At 41.8% G+C, this 17,976-nt stretch overlaps 2 protein-coding genes across 2 annotated transcripts in view; both read left to right on the top strand.

Moving 5' to 3' along the window:
- Window positions 1-4,634: 4,634 nt before the first annotated feature.
- Window positions 4,635-5,668, top strand: LOC133779855 (uncharacterized). Its single transcript, XM_062219756.1, has 3 exons — window positions 4,635-4,893; window positions 4,948-5,113; window positions 5,275-5,668. The coding sequence occupies exons 1-3, from the start codon at window positions 4,635-4,637 to the stop codon at window positions 5,666-5,668; spliced, it is 819 nt and encodes a 272-aa protein (XP_062075740.1).
- A 1,675-nt stretch (window positions 5,669-7,343) lies between these two features.
- Window positions 7,344-17,976, top strand: part of LOC133779854 (uncharacterized) — a gene marked incomplete at its 3' end in the record, with an annotated part of 72,927 nt that continues 62,294 nt past the window's right edge. The window contains exons 1-4 of the mRNA XM_062219755.1: window positions 7,344-7,606; window positions 14,987-15,012; window positions 15,628-15,869; window positions 16,471-16,554. Of these exons, the coding sequence (XP_062075739.1) occupies window positions 7,344-7,606; window positions 14,987-15,012; window positions 15,628-15,869; window positions 16,471-16,554 (615 nt within the window). The remainder of the gene's footprint in view (window positions 7,607-14,986; window positions 15,013-15,627; window positions 15,870-16,470; window positions 16,555-17,976) is intronic.

Raw genomic sequence — 17,976 nt, 5'->3', positions numbered from 1 at the left:
TTTCTAATCGTACGTTCTATCTGACAGCTACTTCAAGCTTAAGTAACCTCAAATAAAACCTAATGCTCGGGGTCCCAAAAATACCCCGGGGACATTATAGTCAAAACTTCCAGAATTTCACCCTGATCTCAAATATTCCCAATTTATCATCAAATAAACATTCCTATTACCCCAAAATTGACCCCATTATGACAAAACCGCTAATCCACTAAAAATGACCGTCTCATGCCAAATAGCTCAAATATATCTCCATAATAATGGAATCTCATTCACAAATCACATCATGCACCCAAATACACAAGTTTACCCTCAATGGGCCAAATTATCAAAACATCATAATATATCAAATGTGGACCCACATGCATGCATATGACATCATATTATAATATAATTCACATAAACATACATATACTCATTTAATGGCATAATTAAACAATTACGGCCCTCCCGACCAACTAAACCGCCACTAAACCACATCGGAGAATTCGGGGCATTACACTCTCTCCCTGTTTGGTCCCTACTCCTTTTTTTATATTGAGGAGTTAGGGTTACATTTGAGTGAGCTTAAGTTATTGGGCTTGGCCTAATAATTAGACAAAGTAACAAGTGAGTAGGCCTTAGGCATGATCTGGGCCGATGGGTAGTGACACTCCAAAAATGGGTATAACAATATGAAATAAAGAATATATGCCAATGACTAAATAATGATACCCACATTCTACAGAACTTCATTGATGATACTGGAGGAGTCAATATGGTATAAAAGGTTGCAAGTTCACATGGCAGAACAAAAGTTTCCTTGGTGACGTGGTTAGAGAACATTTGGATTGGGCACTTGCATCAAATGATTAGATACGGCTTATCCAAAATCAAGGGTAATATACCTACCAATAATTGCTTCAGTTCATGGACCTATTATCCTGGATACAAGACTGGATGGATCTAAGGGATTTTGACCTTTCAGATTCTTTGAAGCCAGGTCCAGGGAACCATCTTGTTGGGAAACCATTTCCCAGAGCTGGAATATGGCTAACACTACAAGTGGGGGCAGTTAGTGACAAAGAGACAAAGAAGATTGTTCCCAAACCATTTCCTTGAAGCAAAGAGAGCCCTTCAGGTGTGGAATAAGAAGGTTTGGGGGAATGTAGATTAAAGATTAAAGGAAACTGAAGATAGGTTACAATGGATATAGACTCAACAAGCTATCCTAGAAAATTCATTGGAAAAGGCAGCGCTACAAAAAGAACTTGAGGAGCTTTGGATAAAAAAAGAAAACATGAAGAGGCAGTGATCCAAGGAATTATGTTTGGCGAAAGGAGACCACAATAGTAGATTCTTTCATACGTCAACCATGATCCAAAGGAGAAGAAATCAAATATTGGCCATTAGAGATGCAAATGGACAACTACAAGACAAAAGAGACTGAATGGGAAGGATCTTAAATGAGTACTTTACACAACTATATGATTGTGATGAGCTAGTAATCCCAAGGGAGTTTGACGAGCTATTCCAAGTAAAGGTTACGTCAGAGGAGAATCACACATTAGTTGGTGTGCCTAACCAAGAAGAAATCGACAATGTGGTAGCATCAATGTGCCCCTTGAAAGCTCCTGGACCTGATGGAATGTCGGTGTAACGTCCTCCTAATCCAGGATCGTTACATTATGTACTTTAAATTGTGTCAGACTTGCTAATCAAGTCATTTGGTTTTAAATGTGTAACTACAGTTAACGTCAAGGGTTAGGGTTAAAAATTTAGTCAAAGGAACTGTTGACCTTTTATTTAAAAAGTTTCATACATACATGGGATCCAAAAATATTACAAACAAATGTTCAAAAGGATGTATATACATCAAAAGTTACATTCGGCCGACCTAAGCAGCAAAATTAGCGCAACAACCCTAGTTCCTCTGAGATATCCTCAGCCGTGGTGGACGAGCATCCGCATATGTACACGCCACATACGAAGCTCTCCAACTCATGGATGGTTAAGCTTTTCTTTTCCCTTACCTGCACCATAGAGCACCCGTGAGCCAAGGCTCAGCAAGAAAACTTAAACATGTGCATCAACATAAAATACAGATTTCTAGATAGTTATCTAGCATGCCCAACAGTAATAACCTACTCATGCAAGCATACAATTACAAATAAATGGTCATTGGACCATTCGGGGGCCGCTGCCCTGAATAGTTGACCATACAATCAACCTCGGGGCCCTATACCCTAGCTATGTGACCATAGAGTAACCTAGGGCCCTCGCCCTTAGCTCTGGCCAGCTAGCCAAACACTTTTGTTTTCCAACGACCATTGGGTCAGCCAACGTAATAGCACCCGTGAGCCAAGGCTCAGCAAGAAAACTTAAACATGTGCATGAACAGAAAATACAGATTTCTAGATAGTTATCTAGCATGCCCAACAGTAATAACCTACTCATGCAAGCATACAATTACAAATAAATGGTCATTGGACCATTTGGGGGCCGCTGCCTTGAATAGTTGACCATACAATCAACCCCGGGGCCCTATACCCTAGCTATGTGACCATAGAGTAACCTAGGGCCCTCGCCCTTAGCTCTGGCCAGCTAGCCAAACACTTTTGTTTTCCAACGACCATTGGGTCAGCCAACGTAATAGTATGTTGCTGATTTGGGCCTAAGCCCTTCGACCAGCACGCATCGCGCTATTGTTGTCATTGACTAATAAGTCAAGCCCTAAACCAAGTATTCACATACAGATACAAAAACAAATATTGATAAGCATACTTCAGACAATACAAGTACACATACATATTAATCATATAACATCATCAAGTGTTTGCAAACATAGTAATAACAATGCTCATTAACGGGGCCAATCCCTAGCTACGCAAACCATGCAAATAGTCATATAACACTTAATCAGGTACAAAACATTCAAGTATGTTTAATCAACAAGCGAAACAATAAGTTAAACATATTCATTTTCAAGGGCCCGAGCCCTATTCATAATTATAATCAACAATCCGGCCAAGCCCTAATCACACACATATCACGTATTGGGTGTAGTTTTCTTACCTCATGTCCAAGTATAGCATAAAATAAGGACGACCCTCAAGCACGATCCTGGTTCCGAGACCCTAGTGATAACCTAGCCACAACCATAGTATAGGATTCTATCAATAATGAGAAAATAAAGGCTTCTGGACCGATTCCTAACCTCCGAGACCTCGAGTTCTACTAAACCGGAAAGTAGAATTGATCCCGAGCCCTTGGGAATAAATTCCCGTCATTAAAAACCCATGGTGGCCAAAACAGCCTAGGCAGGCCGTGGCCTCCCCTTGAGGGTTGCAACGCGCCCCCCTAAGTCAGAGGCCCCCCTAGGGCCCTGGGTTCGGTTAGGTCACAACGCCCCAAGAACAGGGTTGCGACCTGACCCTGCAAACCTAGAATTCCTCCATTTTTGTTTAGCCAAACTCAATCAAAACCACCCCAAATCCACCCTAAAATCACAATTCAATCCTCATAACCGTTCTAACAACTTCTCAGCAACAAAACCCAACCTAAAACTTGATGAAAACCCCATCAAAACCCAATAATCCAATTCTTTAGCTACAAGCTCAAGAACACCAAAAACTCTTAACAGAAATCAATGAAAAAGCAAACTTTAAAGCTTACCTCAACTATGAATGGTGATCTCCTAGCCACAAGCAATCCCCAATCCTAACCCGAGCCTTTAATTCCTTGGTTTCCATCAAAAATCTCCTTAATTTTCCTCAAGTATTGCACTAAGAGAAATGAGAGAGAATGAGACAGAGAGAGAGTCAGTTGGGAGCTGAGTGTTTTTAGTGTTTTATGTTTTGTGTTTTGCTTCCTTAAGGCTTAAGTTACTTAAGCTAATCCTAAGGCTCGGGGTACCAAAAACGTCCCCGAGGGAAAAATGGTCAAAATCCCCAGTATTCCCTCATAATCTCACTAACTCCAAATATATTCTCAATTATTCACTCTCGTTTCCTGATAATCCAATAATGTGCTAAATACCTAAAATACCCTTTGACTCGCCCCGAGTCATGTATTGGGTCCCGTTGTGACTTTCCCGCTAATTTGCTCCCTAGGATCGTCTCGTGCCGAATAACCCAAATAAACCCACATAATAATGTGGTCTCTCACATATATCACATATATACAATTATGCCCATAACAGGCCAAATTACGAAAATTTCCCTTCTAATAAGAAACGGGCCCACGTGCATATTTAATATTCCTAAACATGCATAACTAGCTATATTATCATGTGTCATATAAGAATATAATTTCATATATTGCCGCCCTAGCCCCCTAATCAAGGCCCTAAGCCTTATTATGTAATTTAGGACGTTACAGTCGAGATGCTTTTATAGGAAATATTGGGACATAGTTGGTACAGAGGTAATCAAATGTGTATAGGAGATCTTCACTACTGCAACGTTTGAGCGTCAACTAAATTATACGTTCATTTGCCTCATCCCAAATGAGGAGAACACAGACAAATTAGAAAGATTCAAATCGATCAACCTATGCAACTTTGCCTACAAAATTATGTCCAAAATTCTCTCTAACAAGTTGAGACCCTTGATGGACAAACTCGTTTCACCTCTTCAATCTTCCTTTATACCAAGCTGATGGATAGCAGAATCATCAATTCTCACCCAAAAATTGGTGCACACAATAAGAAAGAAGAAAGGAAAGGGGGTCTGATGGCAATAAAACTTGATATGCATAAAGCATACGATTGTATGGAGTGGGAGTTCATCCTCAGTGTCATTAAAGTTAATGGATTCAAAGAGCATGTGTGTAGGCTTTTCATGGCTTGTATCACATTGATATCCTACTTGGTCTTGTTAAATGGGCTACCATTGAGCAAAAATTTTCCAAAGCGAGGTTTGAGACATGTTGATCCATTGTCTACTTTTATCTTCTTCTTGTGAAATGAAGTTTTGTCAAAGCTCATACAGAAGGAACAAGATGTTGGATCCATACATTGGATTCTCATACCCAGAAATGCACCTTCCATATCACGCCTCATGATCGTGGATGATACAATCTTATTTATAAGAGCAAATGAGAAAGATGCACAGGTATTGATGAAATGCATTAAGAGGTATGAGGGATGGTCGGGGGGAAAATGCAGTAGGAAAAAATCAATTGTCCTCATGTCCAATAATATGCCTAAGAACATGTGGCTAAAGATACAACAACTCCTAGAAGTTACCTTTTCCTTGGGTGATGAAAAACATTTTGTCAACCCATTTTCTTTAATAGGATGAAGAAAGAGGATTACAAAGCATTGAAAGACAAACTTCTCAAGAGACTGGAAGGATGGAAATTGAGGTTGATGTCTTATGCGAGGTGCACTACTTTGGTTAAATCGGTATCCCTTAGGATACCCATCTATAACATGTCTGCATGCAGAGTCCCCCTTTCAATGTGCACAGAAATGGATGCAGTGATCAAAAAGTTATGGTGGACGGGAAGCTTGGAAAATGACAAATTTAGGGCATCTAAAAATTGGGATAGCTTGTATCAACCCAAGGCAGCAGGGCGGTTGGGTTCTAGAAGATTTGAGGACATCCTCAAAGCCCTCTTGGCCAAGCTGGCGTGGAGTGTAGCCAAAGGAGATCATAAGCATTGGATTAATTGTCTTACGAAGAAATAATGTCAAAAAGCTTCCTTTTGGGCAGTGGAAACAAAAGCAACAGATTCTACAATGTGGATGTGCATATTAGATGCCTGAAGTGTGTTGAGGAAAGGATGTCACACATTGATCAGTAGTGGTCAATCAGTTGATGTTTGGAGGTGGCCATGGATTATGTGGCTTCACTACAATGAATTTTGTGAATTCATGGAAATGCATAGGGTGAGAGCACCCCATTTGAAATTTGTGGTTGATCCATCAATTAATACAAGTGAGTGGAATTTTTATTTACTTATGGAGATATTTGGGGAGAACATGGGCAGGTGTATAACAAAAATTGGTAGACTACCCAAATGTAGTAACGACATTTTAGCGCCACACATCACTATGGTTGCTTCCTGGAATGACGACTGGCCCTGCAAACCAACATGAGTCTTTCCAGCATGTTTTGTCCTTACTCGCACGCTTCCTGAGAAAACTTCCTAGAAGGTCACCCATCATGAGACTACTCCAAGTCAAGCATGCTTAACTTTGGAGTTCCCAAGCGATGGGCTACCAAAAATAAGATGCATCTTGTTGGCATAGGTAGTTCCATCAATCCATTTAAGCATTCTTCAACAGTGTAGTCCCATACCTACACAGTCTTAGAATCATCACACTTGACCTTCCCCAGGTGATATGGGATTGCACAGCGTTTACGCGGTCTTTCCCCCTGCGGATCACAGGATTCTAACTATCACAATCACCCTTCCTTAGGGGTCCGACGTCCCCGTTGGCCACACTTCCGGCTGGGTCAAGGCTCTGATACAATTTGTAGCGCCACACGTCACTATGGCTGTTTCCTGGAATGACGACTGGCCCTGCAACCCAACACGAGTCTTTCCAGCGTGCTTTGTCCTCACTCGCACGCTTCTTGGGAAAACTTCCCGGGAGGTCACCCATCATGAGACTACTCATGGTTAAGCACGCGTAACTTTGGAGTTCTCAAGTGATGGGCTATCGAAAAGAAGATGCATCTTGTTGGTGTAAGTAGTATCCATCAATCCATTTAAGTCCTCTTCAATTGTGTAGTCACATACCTACACAGTCTTATAATCATCACACTTGACCTTCCTTAGGCAATGTAGTATTGCACAACATTTACCCAGCCTTTTCCCCTACAGATCACAAGATTTTGACTGTCACAGACACCTTGATTTGGATGAATGACTATCAAGGAAGGTTCTCAATGAAGCTGCCTATGTGGAGGATCAAAAACACCGACTTAATAAGGAAAATGGATATGGAGTAGAATTTGGCACCCATTGGTATATTTGAGAACAAGAATGGCCCTCTGGAGGAATCTAGCAGATGCTCTTCCAACAAGGAGCAAAATGGAGTTTATGCTTGATAAAAAATGCCTCTTTTGTGAGGACATGATGGAAACAATTATACATGTGTTCAAGGTGTGCCCCCTAGCCCATGTTATGTGGTTCGATGTCCCTTAACAAATTGCGTCAAGTAATGTTGTAACAGGTACACTTGTTGATTTCCTAGAAGAGGTTTGTAAGAGCCTGAAAGGTGAAGAGAGGATTAAGTTTTTGTCATATGCGAGATGCCTTTTTGAAGTACTGTGGAGGAACCAAAACAAAATTCTTATATATGGAAAGAAGGTTCCAACTGAGGTGATTTTGCAGCATGTGAGTTTGACATGAAAATGATAGACTCCACACTTGAAGACACTCAGCACCAGAATGTGGTGATAACTCATAAGATTCCTGAAGGAATTTGTAAGGTGTTCTTTACTGATGCATCATGGAAAGATGGTATCACAGGAATCAGAGTGGTAGCTTTAAGCAGAGACACAGAAGAGTGGGAGTCTTGTGTGATAAAACTTAAGGCAGAGTTGGCCTTTGAAGGGGAAGCCATGGCGGTTAAGATGGATATTACCAATGGGAGGGACCCTCTCATGTGGTACCCGTTAGTTTGATTTAATCTAATGGACAATATGTTCTCACAAACAAAAAAATAGTGCAGCCCCATTCATCCAAGTTATTATTATTATAATAATAAATAATATTTTTTATTTCAGACTATTATCAATTTCAAATCATGTCCCCTGAATGTTTTCGCTTGTTAAAAATTATCTAAACTATGAATGTTACTGAAATGTAGGACTTCCGTTAGATTTCGTCCTAGGTGGCTAACGAAATATGACATGCTATTTTGGTTGTTGATGGTTCCTTGAACTTTTATCACTGGCGAATCGTGCCCCTTTTATTAAAAAATTAATTGAAAATTTTAAAAGATATATTTTTGCTTAAAAAAGATGATTAAAACCTTTAAAAAATCATTCTAAGAATATAAAAAAATAATAAAACATTAAATCATTTAATTCATGTTTTTTTTCTCTTCTTTCTTCTTCCTAGCAGGCATGGAGCCACTCATAGCCTTGTGGTAGTAGCTACCCCCACTCATTATTTTTTTTAATAAATTTTTTTCAATTTTATATATGTATAATATTAGCATAAAATAATTTATTCACTTAATATACTCCCACTAATATTATTTTTATTTAATCTGCCTCCACTTTCAATCTTTGGCTCTGTCTCTGCATCTTGGTATGTTCTTGTAGTTCATCAAATACAAACCTATATTATAAACAATTTTTTTTTGCTAATTTCAAATGTAAAATTGAACAAATGCGTGTTTTCAATAGTCACAAATCTATGTATTGATAATGAAATATATCACTGTAAAGAGTAGTATCTCAGAGATGACAATTACTATTACCATTATTATAGGTTGTTGCTCGCCACTTACCCTTCAATTCCAAATCTACGCATCACAAATGTCCTCCGTTCTCTCGCGTCCTACGACTTCTCCGTCTATTTTCATTTTAAAATAGTTTTTTTATTTCATTATATTTTTAACTTTTTAATATTTGAAAATTTATTCAATTAATTTTTTGAATTTTTTTTTTTATTTTCTTAATCTTTACAAATGATTTTTAAAATTTTTTTATTTATTTTTAATTTTTTTTTTAAAAAAAAAGAGGCACGATTTGGTAGTGTTCAAAGTTCACGGACAAAATTGTTAATTATTCTATACGTGACATTACCACATTAGCAGTAAAAGTGCCACATAAGTAGTCGGTTAACCATATAAGACGAAAACTAACAGAAGTCTTATATTTTAGTAGCATGCATAGTTCGGGGGAAATTTTTAACAAGTGAAAAAGTTTGGAAGGCGCGAATTGAAAGTGGTAATAGTTTGGAGAGAAAAAGTATGAAAGGTAAAGTGATTAGAATTAAAAAACTTAAATGAATGCAGAATAGTGATTAAGTTGTTTAAACCGATTCCTGTGTTGTTAGCACAATTAATATGAATGTCAAGATAGAAACAGAAAAGCAGGTACAAATCAACACAAGAAATTTTTACGTGATTCAGAAATCCTTTCAGATAACCTAAATCCACGGGGCCATGCCCAGAGAATAAATCAATTAGTAAAGAAACAATGTGTACAAAAGCATTGACTTAAACAATGTAAGACTCCTTAAACTATTGTCACAATCTTGTTGTACTCTTCTTTACGAACCTGGTTTTGATGAAACGTTGATTCTCTTGAAATCCCTTCAAAGAATAGTGAGTTCTCTCTTCCTCCTGAAGTGAGTCTTGATGAAATCTTCTCCCGAAGATCCTTAGGAACACGTTCACAAGAGATACCACATGTTACACAAAGAACAAGATAGATACATAGACAAGTGCACTCCAAACAAAGATTAAGGTGAACTACTTAATCTTTACAAAGAAACACTCCTAAAAAATAACAACAAGTGTTTTCAAAATTCAAAATGGAAGAGGTGATTTTTCCAAAGGTCTTTGAAAGGTATTTATAGCTGAAAACAAATGTCCAAGGCCAGCTCCTCTGAAATCTTCTAATTAATACAAGGAATATTTGCAAATTTCTTTGATTGAAAAAATCAGCCATCTTGGTTGATTCTACTCCGACAGAATAGGAAATTGTTGAGTCAGTGTGATCATCATTCTTGACTGGCTGAAATGAATTTGGTCATTTCTCTTGACCGTGTTCATTTTCGAATCATGCTTATCCTGAAATACTCAATCCCTGGAAATAATCAGTCAGAATAAGTCAAATATATTATTCTACCAATAAAGCCTATTTTTTGATAACAATGGTAAGAACAATATATTCACACTAATAAATATTTTCACATTAAGGATAACTATTTTAATTGAAAATCTCAATAAGAATTTTCAAGAATCAATTCACAAATCACACAAGATATTTCACCCGAATTTCTTCAAGAGTTGTAAAAATATTTTCTCTAAATTAAATTAGCCAATCAAGGGTTTTACATCAAGTACAAGGATATTTGAGAGAAGATAAGAATCATTTGCAATTAATCTATGTTCATTATCTGACTCTTATTAAACTTTGCTAAATTGTGTAATACCATATTAACTTCTCTGATTACATTGGGACGAAGTTACATTAGGGAAGGAAAATACTGAAAAACTTAATCATATCAATGTAATCACCAAGAACAAATAAAATATAATGTGACAATCTAATTTTATCTATCAAGTCATTTGCATTAGACTCAATGTAAATAACAAGAATTCCAACTTCTAAACACCAATTAAACGTGTGTAGATGATCATGAGCCTCCATGACGTTGGCTTAAAGATGCATTTTAAGGGTATAGAAAAGTTTGCGAAGATTTAACCTTACTTGTAACATCCCAAACTACCTCATAAGGCTTAGGGCCTTGATTAGGGGGGCAGGATGGCAATTTATGGAAAATTATGTGTTTATGTGATATATATATATATATGTGTTTGTCATTATATGATTATGTGAGTTATATTATAATATGACTAGATATGCATGTTTAGGTGTATTAAATATACATGTGGGACCGTTTCTTATTAGAAAGGAAATTTTCGTAATTTGGTATTTTACGACTATATTTGGAATATATGTGATATATGTGTGAGACCACATTATTGTGTGAATATATTTGGGTTACTCGGCATGAGGCGATCCTAGGGAGCAAGCTAGCGGGAAAGTCACAACAGGACCTAAAACCCAACTCGGGGTTACTGAAAGGGTATTTTGGCTATCTAGTACATTGCCGGGTTATCAGGTGACAGGAATAAATATTCGAGGATATATTTGGAGTTAGTGAGATTAGGAGGGAATTTCGGGGATTTTGACCATTTTTCCCTCGGGGACGTTTTTGGTACCCAGAGCCTCAAGATTTGCTTAAGGTTACTTAGAGTCTAAGTAAACCTCACAAATATAGAAAATGAAAGAAAACTCATTCCATACTCTCTCTCTCTCTCTCTCTCTCTCTCTCTCTCTTGTTAACACACTCACTCAAATTCCTTGGGAATTATTGCGATCTATGAGGAATCGAGGCTAGCCTAGGCTCAGGATTGCTTGGGGAGAAGCTTAGCATCACTTGGGGAAACTAATGTAATGATCTCCAGCCTTGAATCACTATGTTTCTCTAGTTTTTAGTAAGTTCTAGAGTTTAGAAACTCAGTTCTGAATTTTGGGATTTGATGAGGTTTTGACCAAGTTAAGGGTTGGGTTTTGTGTGTTTTGAGGTGATGAGTTATTGGGAACCTTACCTTGGGGATTTAGCTATGTTTAGATAGGTTTTTGGTGGGTTTTGGTTTGAAAAAAATGGGGAAATTTCTGACTTTTCATGGCAAGTCGCGACCCTGTTCTTGGGGCGCTGCGAATCTCATGAACAAGAAGGAGAAGGAGGTGTTGAACCACCATTTGAGATGCGGTGCAAGTAGGGGTGCGTCGCGGCACATGTCGAAATAGAGGAGAGCCTTGGGCTCTCTAACTTAGGGCAAGCCATGGCTCTTTTGTTTTGAGATGCGGCGCTTGAAGGGTTTTGAGCCCCGAGAGAGTTTTGAGTGCGAGAACTCAAACCTAAGGGCTCAGGATCGATCCTACTACCCAGTTTAGTAAAATTCGATGTCTCAGAGGCTAGGACTCGGTACAGAAGCCTTTATTTGCTCATTTTGACAATATTATCTATAAGTTGTGACTAGGTTATCTGTAGGAGCTCAGAATTGGGATCGTGCTCGAGGGTCGTTCTTAATATACATTGCACTCGAACCTAAGGTAAGAAATTTTTACCCAATACGTGATATATGTGATTAGGGCTTGGCCTAGTTGTTGATTATAACTATGAATAGAGCTCGACCCTTGAGAATTAATGTGATTTAGGTTATGCTTGAATGCTCTGTGTCTGGACAATTGTTTAATGATTGCTTGTCTTGTTTGCATAGGTAGGGCTCAGCCCCGTTGAGGAACATGGTTATTATTGTGTTCATATTTGATTGGTTAAGATACCATGATTTATATGTATGCATACTTGTATTGTCTGAAGTATGCTCATCTATATCTGTATCTGTTTGTCTGGTTATCTGAATGTCTCATTAAAGCCTTGGTGTATTAGTCAAGGGCAGCAATAGTGCGCTGGTCGAGAGGCTTTTGCCCAATCAAGGACGTATTATTATGTTGGTCAACCCTATGGTCGTTGGATAACAAAGTGCTTGGCTATCTCTATGACCAGTTACTCAGAGCTAAGGGCTAAGGCCCCAGGAATCTATAGTCACATAGCTAGGGCATAGGGCCCCGGGTTGACTCTTTGGTCATCTATTCAGAGCAGCGGGCCCAGAATGATCTAGTGATCATTTATTTGTAATTGTATGTGTTGACGGTGAGAGCTCATCAACAAAGTTAAGTTAGAAAAATTGAAGTATAGAGCTTATCGATGAAGAACATCAAAAATCTAAACAGAAACTTAGAGAATAATTGCAGAAATAAAATGATGAAAAGAACTTGTATTTCTTATGGTATGATGCTACAATGTTTTTTCTAACACGTTTCCATGTGGAAGTGGGGTTCCTTTTATAGTGGGCTCTAATGGCCCCTGATACATTGTGGTCCGGGGGACCAGGTGGTACACAAGTACACTGTTACAAGAGTGGTCTCAGGGGTACTGGTGTTGGCTCCAATACGTGGTCAGATAACCCATATGAGCTTCGTACTTGTACGATCTTTGTTTAATTATACTTGTTCTTTTGCCTCTAAACATTGGAGTTTCCGCAGGTCCTCATAGGATACACCACTCTGAGGTGCCAGGCGCGAGGCCACCTGGGATGCCTTGGGTGCACAAGGTGCTGGCCTGGGTGAGCCGTGAGAGGGAGCCCTTGGGTTGTTGGTGTGTTGCGCTTGTAGGCAGGGGCGAGACACTGTCTCGCGAGGCCCATGGCGAGAGGCCTTGGGTGTGCGGCCGAAGCGAGGGTGAGACACCGACTCGCAAAGCCATGGCACGGGGCCTTGGGTGCGCGGCCGAGGCATGGGCGAGACACCGTCTCATGATGCCCAGGCCTTGGGTGCGTGACTGAGACATGGGCGAGACACCATCTCGCAAGGCCCATGGCGCGGGGCCTTGGGTGCGCGGCTGAGGCATGGGCGAGACACTATCTCGCGAGGCCCATGGCGCGGGGCCTTGGGTGCACGGCCGAGGCGTGGGCAAGACACCATCTCGCGAAGCCCATAGCGTGGGACCTTGGATACACGGCCGAGGTGTGGGCAAGACACCATCTCGCGGGGCCTTGGGTGTGCAACTGAGATGTGGGCGAGACACTAACTCGCGAGGCCCATGGCGTGGGGCCTTGGGTGCATAGCCGAGGCGCGGGTGAGATATCGTCCCGCAAGGCCCATGGCGCGGGGCCTTGGGTGCGCGACCGAGGCGAGGGTGAGACACCTCTCGCGAGGCCCATGGCGCGGGGCCTAGGGTGCGAGGCCAAGGTGAGGGTGAGACACTGTCTCGCGAGGCCCATGGCACGGCCGAGAAGTGGTGAGGCACGAGACGCTCCTAGGCGCGAGGCGCTCCTAGGTGCGAGGTGCCTCCTTGCGTGGGGCTCCTCCTAGCGTGAGGCGTCTCCTGGCATGAGATGCTTGTGGACGAGGAGCATGGCGAGGCGATGGCATAAAAGCCTCACGGGGATCTGGGGGTGACGACCTCATGTAGGCACCTGAGGGGCTTGAGTGGCACACCTCCTAGGCTCGCGAAGCACGAGACGGGGGTCCTGGGTGGCACACTTACCGGGGCTACGTTTGTCAAGATTTCCCAATACACACCTAAGGACATGGGTCCTAAGCATGTACTTTGAGTCTTTCATCAGCGTGGAATTTTGAGCATCTACACTTGCCCCCCCTGTCTAGGAGGGGACCTTTAGGTGCTCTGGTATACTCTCCTTTTTTATTCTTATAAATAGGCCTTCATGTCTAGCCTATTATTTACACCTTACCTCTTCAGCTTAGTGGTTTTGGGATCCTTGCTCCTTTCAAGAGGTGAAGGGTTCAATCCCCCACAACCTCATTTTTGTTATCTTTTCCCTTCTTTTTATTTTTATATATATTTGAGTTCATTTCTTGTATGTCTATATCTATGCAGGCATTTGAGGACAAAAACAGCCTTTTTCCTTTGTTTTTGTAGACGCATACTTTCGACCACTTGTCTCTATTTGAACGTGACGGTGCTTTCGGCCCCCGACCTCCTTTTGACCACGATAGTACTCAATTTTACTTGCTTGAGGTATAATTTCTTTCCCCCTTATGTTTATTGGGTCCAAATTAGCACCACTCGGGAGGGGTATTTTGGCTGAGCTTGTCGTGAGTTAACCCAGCTGCATGCCCTTATTCATACCCCATAGTGGGTTATTTAGAGCGCTTGTAACTAGAGGTTTTGAGCCCATTCCTTTGTGTTTTGTAGCAATCCTCTCATTTATACGTGAACCCTTTTTCCTTTCGGGACGAGATCTCATGGCATGTGAAGGTTCATTCGACGCTCCTCTAGGGGTCGAGTTTGTTGACTTATCTTTAGACTCGGAGTCCCCTGAGGACAATCCCCACCATGACTACGACACCTTAAGGCAGGCCCGCATTCATCATCTTGAGCATATGGCTGAACTTACGCGTAAAATTTGGGTGGTAGAGAGCGAAATAGAGTACCTTTCCCCCTTGACCTTAACGACCATGTAGCGAACCTTAGGGTGACCTTTTTAGATTTGCAGATGGAGTTGGAGTTTATGGAGGGAAATCTCCCGCCTGAGCCTCCTACCCGTTTTCCCCTAATGACTGCCATGGGGTCATCGCATCTTCTCCTCAACCCTTATTCTCAATCTACCCTTGCTTAGTGCTTTCACACCTGGTGCCTCAGTGGAAGACCTTTGCTAGGAAGAAAAAATGTAGGGTAAAGTGCCCTGTTTCCACCTCACCTTTTTCTTTTGGTTTTGCAGATATGCCGAAGAGAGGGCGATGACAGGTGACTGCTGATGATCAGGACACTGGCCCCCTGTTGGCATCCACTCTAGTGTCCCATGTGTCCGAAAATAAACTGTTGGAAATAATGGAGAACTACTGTGTTGGCCCAGAATACACGTTATACGTTCCTTCGAACAAGTGTCGGGCTGACTGCCCAAATCTGGGTTACATGGCTACGAGCGAGCATATCTTGAAAGCGAGTGGTACAATCCCATTACACCCATTTTTCATCACAGTTCTCAATTATTTTGACCTTGCTCCACTCTAGCTGGCGCCCAACAGCTGGTTGAACTTGAGTTGCCTCTTCATCTCGTATATGGATCATTTCGAGCGTGCTCCTACAGACCAAGAGGTGCATTTCATGTACAATCTCATGCCCTCTCCTAAGTCCAAGGGCTTTTATTTCCTGCAAAAAGCCAATACTTCGGTCTCCTTGATAGAGGGCATTGTATCCAACCCAGGGTCTTGGAAGCATGACTTTTTCTTTGTGAAGGGTCCCCTCTCTGTTCGTGAGCACTTTCGCTCTGCTCCTAGTAAGTACTTCAAGCCCCCTTTTTTTTTTAAACTTACTTTGTTGGAACTTATGTTTGTGTCGGCAACTGTGTGGATTGTGCAGAGCATTTCGCCACGCTTGGAGTTGTTGGGTCGGAGGTGAATGCAGTGGATGCATTCCTCGAGGCTAACCCTACCGAGAAAATGGTTGTACACCTCTTCACTATGGACAAACTCAACTTTTACAAGCTGTCCCCGGTTTCGGATCCCGGGTTGTTGTGGACTATTTCTGGATCAAAGAAGAAGAAGGATGCTTCGACTGAACATCACTCGGATGGGGGTGAGGCTAAGCGTGTTCCAGAGGGGGTCTCCCTTGGACATGGGCAACCCCACCGACCGTCTTCGTCTCCCAGGGGGTGCCCTCCTTTAGCCCCTACAGACCGTGACATGGCCTCCCACTCCCAGGATCAACAGGTCATGCCGAGGGTTTTCGGTTGTCCTTATTATGAAGACTTTGATGCTTTTCCTCAGGCTTCCCTTGACCCTGGTCCATCGAGGGCTCATTTTTCCGATCTTCCTGCGCCCCCTCCTGGTCCATCGGGGGATCATTTTTTTGATCTTCTTGCGCCCCCTCCTGATCCATCGGGGGCCCATTTTTCCGATCTTCCTGCGCCCCCCTCCTTCGGCGAGCAGGTCATCTGTCCTTACTCAGCCAAGCACCCTTGGCTCGGAAGGGGTGCCTTGGGTGGGCCGCATGTCGTCCTCTTATGGGCGACGATATGTCCAGATTGCCACAGACCTTCCTGAGGCTGATTGGAGAGGTCTTGGGAGTTTTTCCATGTCAGAGCTCGGGGAGACTCTTGCGTGTTCTGCCGCTTAGGTGAGTTCATGCATCTTATGTCGGCCTTATCCCTTTTATCTCTTTTTTTTGTTGCTTATCATTGTTATTGTTATTTTTCTTGTGCAGACCTATACAGTGGCTCAACGATTTGTCGACTCGGCTCAAGACCTCTCCACGTCGAATGCTGAGAGGGACCGTTTTACGGTCCAGGTCTAGGGGCTCAAGAGGGAACTTGCTAGAGAAGGCCCTTGCGAAGGCTTCTTCCTCATCAAAAAAGAATAAGAGGGGGATTGCCAAGGCCACGATGCTACAGGAAAGGGTCACTAGCTTAGAGACCGAACTTGAGGGTGCCAAGGCTACTATCGCAGCGTTGCAGAGGAGGGTCACTTCCTTAGAGGTGGACAAGGCGGCTATTGAGTATAGATCCATAGAGCACGCCCTTTACGGAGTATGGAGGTAGCATCCTAACTTCGATTTCTCCTCCTTTTGCCAGCACGTCGTTGCCCAGGCGGCTGAGTGGAACACCCATGGCAGGAGGCCTTGAGATTATCATTTTGCAATTTTTGCCAGTTAGCCCAATGTGGATGTATGCTCGTTCGAGCCCTATTTTGCTTGTAATTTCTCTGAGTCATGTTATGTTATCAAAAATCTTTTTTTATATATACATATGTGATCATTCATCTTTATTCCTCTGTGTTTGAGGTTCTTTTGAGCCCGCACGATGGGGTTCGATAGGTTCTCTTTTTTATTTATCAGGCTTGAGGTCCTTTGGAGCCCATGCGAAGGGGTTCAATAGGTCCTTCTTTGATGCCTCTTGATTGTTCTTATAAGGATATATTGACCTCTTGGGTTCTAGTTATCCTTTTATATATTTTTGCGCGCGCTTATTATTTCTTGCGAGAAGCGTCCTTCTCGTCATTATTCATAGTACTATTTTGCAAGGGTCTCTTTTAGGACCCTTTTTGGCTAGACGGCTTAGTGGCCGCTCTAGGCTTATTGGTGGGTGCTCTTCCTGAGGCCTTTCCTCTCATGGGAGCATCTGCCTTTATTTGGAGGCTTTTCTTGTAGGACCTTTTGGCCTCCTTGATGTTCACAAGGGTAGCTAATCCTTGTGAACTCAAATGATGCCTTGCAAGGTCTTCCTCCTGTTTATAAGGGTTCATCACATTTTTATACATAAATATATGAGGGTCTCGTTTAGGATCCTCATATATAGGAGTCCTTTTTAGGGTCCTCTTGATAAGGGGGTCCTTTTAGGATCCTTTTGATAGGGGGTCCTTTTAGGATCCTCTTCTTTGCTGTATATTTTTCCTCATGTCCTACCCCCCCCCCCCCCCCCAAGTGCTTGATGAAATTTATTTCAACAGGCACTTTGGTGGATGCTATAGAGAAGAAGAATAACACATGAAATTGCGAACAATTTCATTCATAGTTTGCATGTTACAATGACATACATGAAAGGGTTACATCTAATTGGGAGGTTACCCAAGTAGCCTCTTTGATTCTTACCCAATAAGTTAACATAACAAGGAACAAACTAAACATAGGTCTTCTTTGCATCGGGTGCAGAAGTCTCACTGGTAGTATTTCTTTAGGTGTTTCGCATTCCATGCTCGAGGTATAACGGTGTTA

This window comes from Humulus lupulus, chromosome 5 (genome assembly GCF_963169125.1).
Source record: "Humulus lupulus chromosome 5, drHumLupu1.1, whole genome shotgun sequence".
NCBI classification, from domain to species: Eukaryota; Viridiplantae; Streptophyta; class Magnoliopsida; order Rosales; family Cannabaceae; genus Humulus; species Humulus lupulus.
Note: the sequence above shows the minus strand (reverse complement) of the source record. Positions and strands in the feature narration are given on the sequence as shown.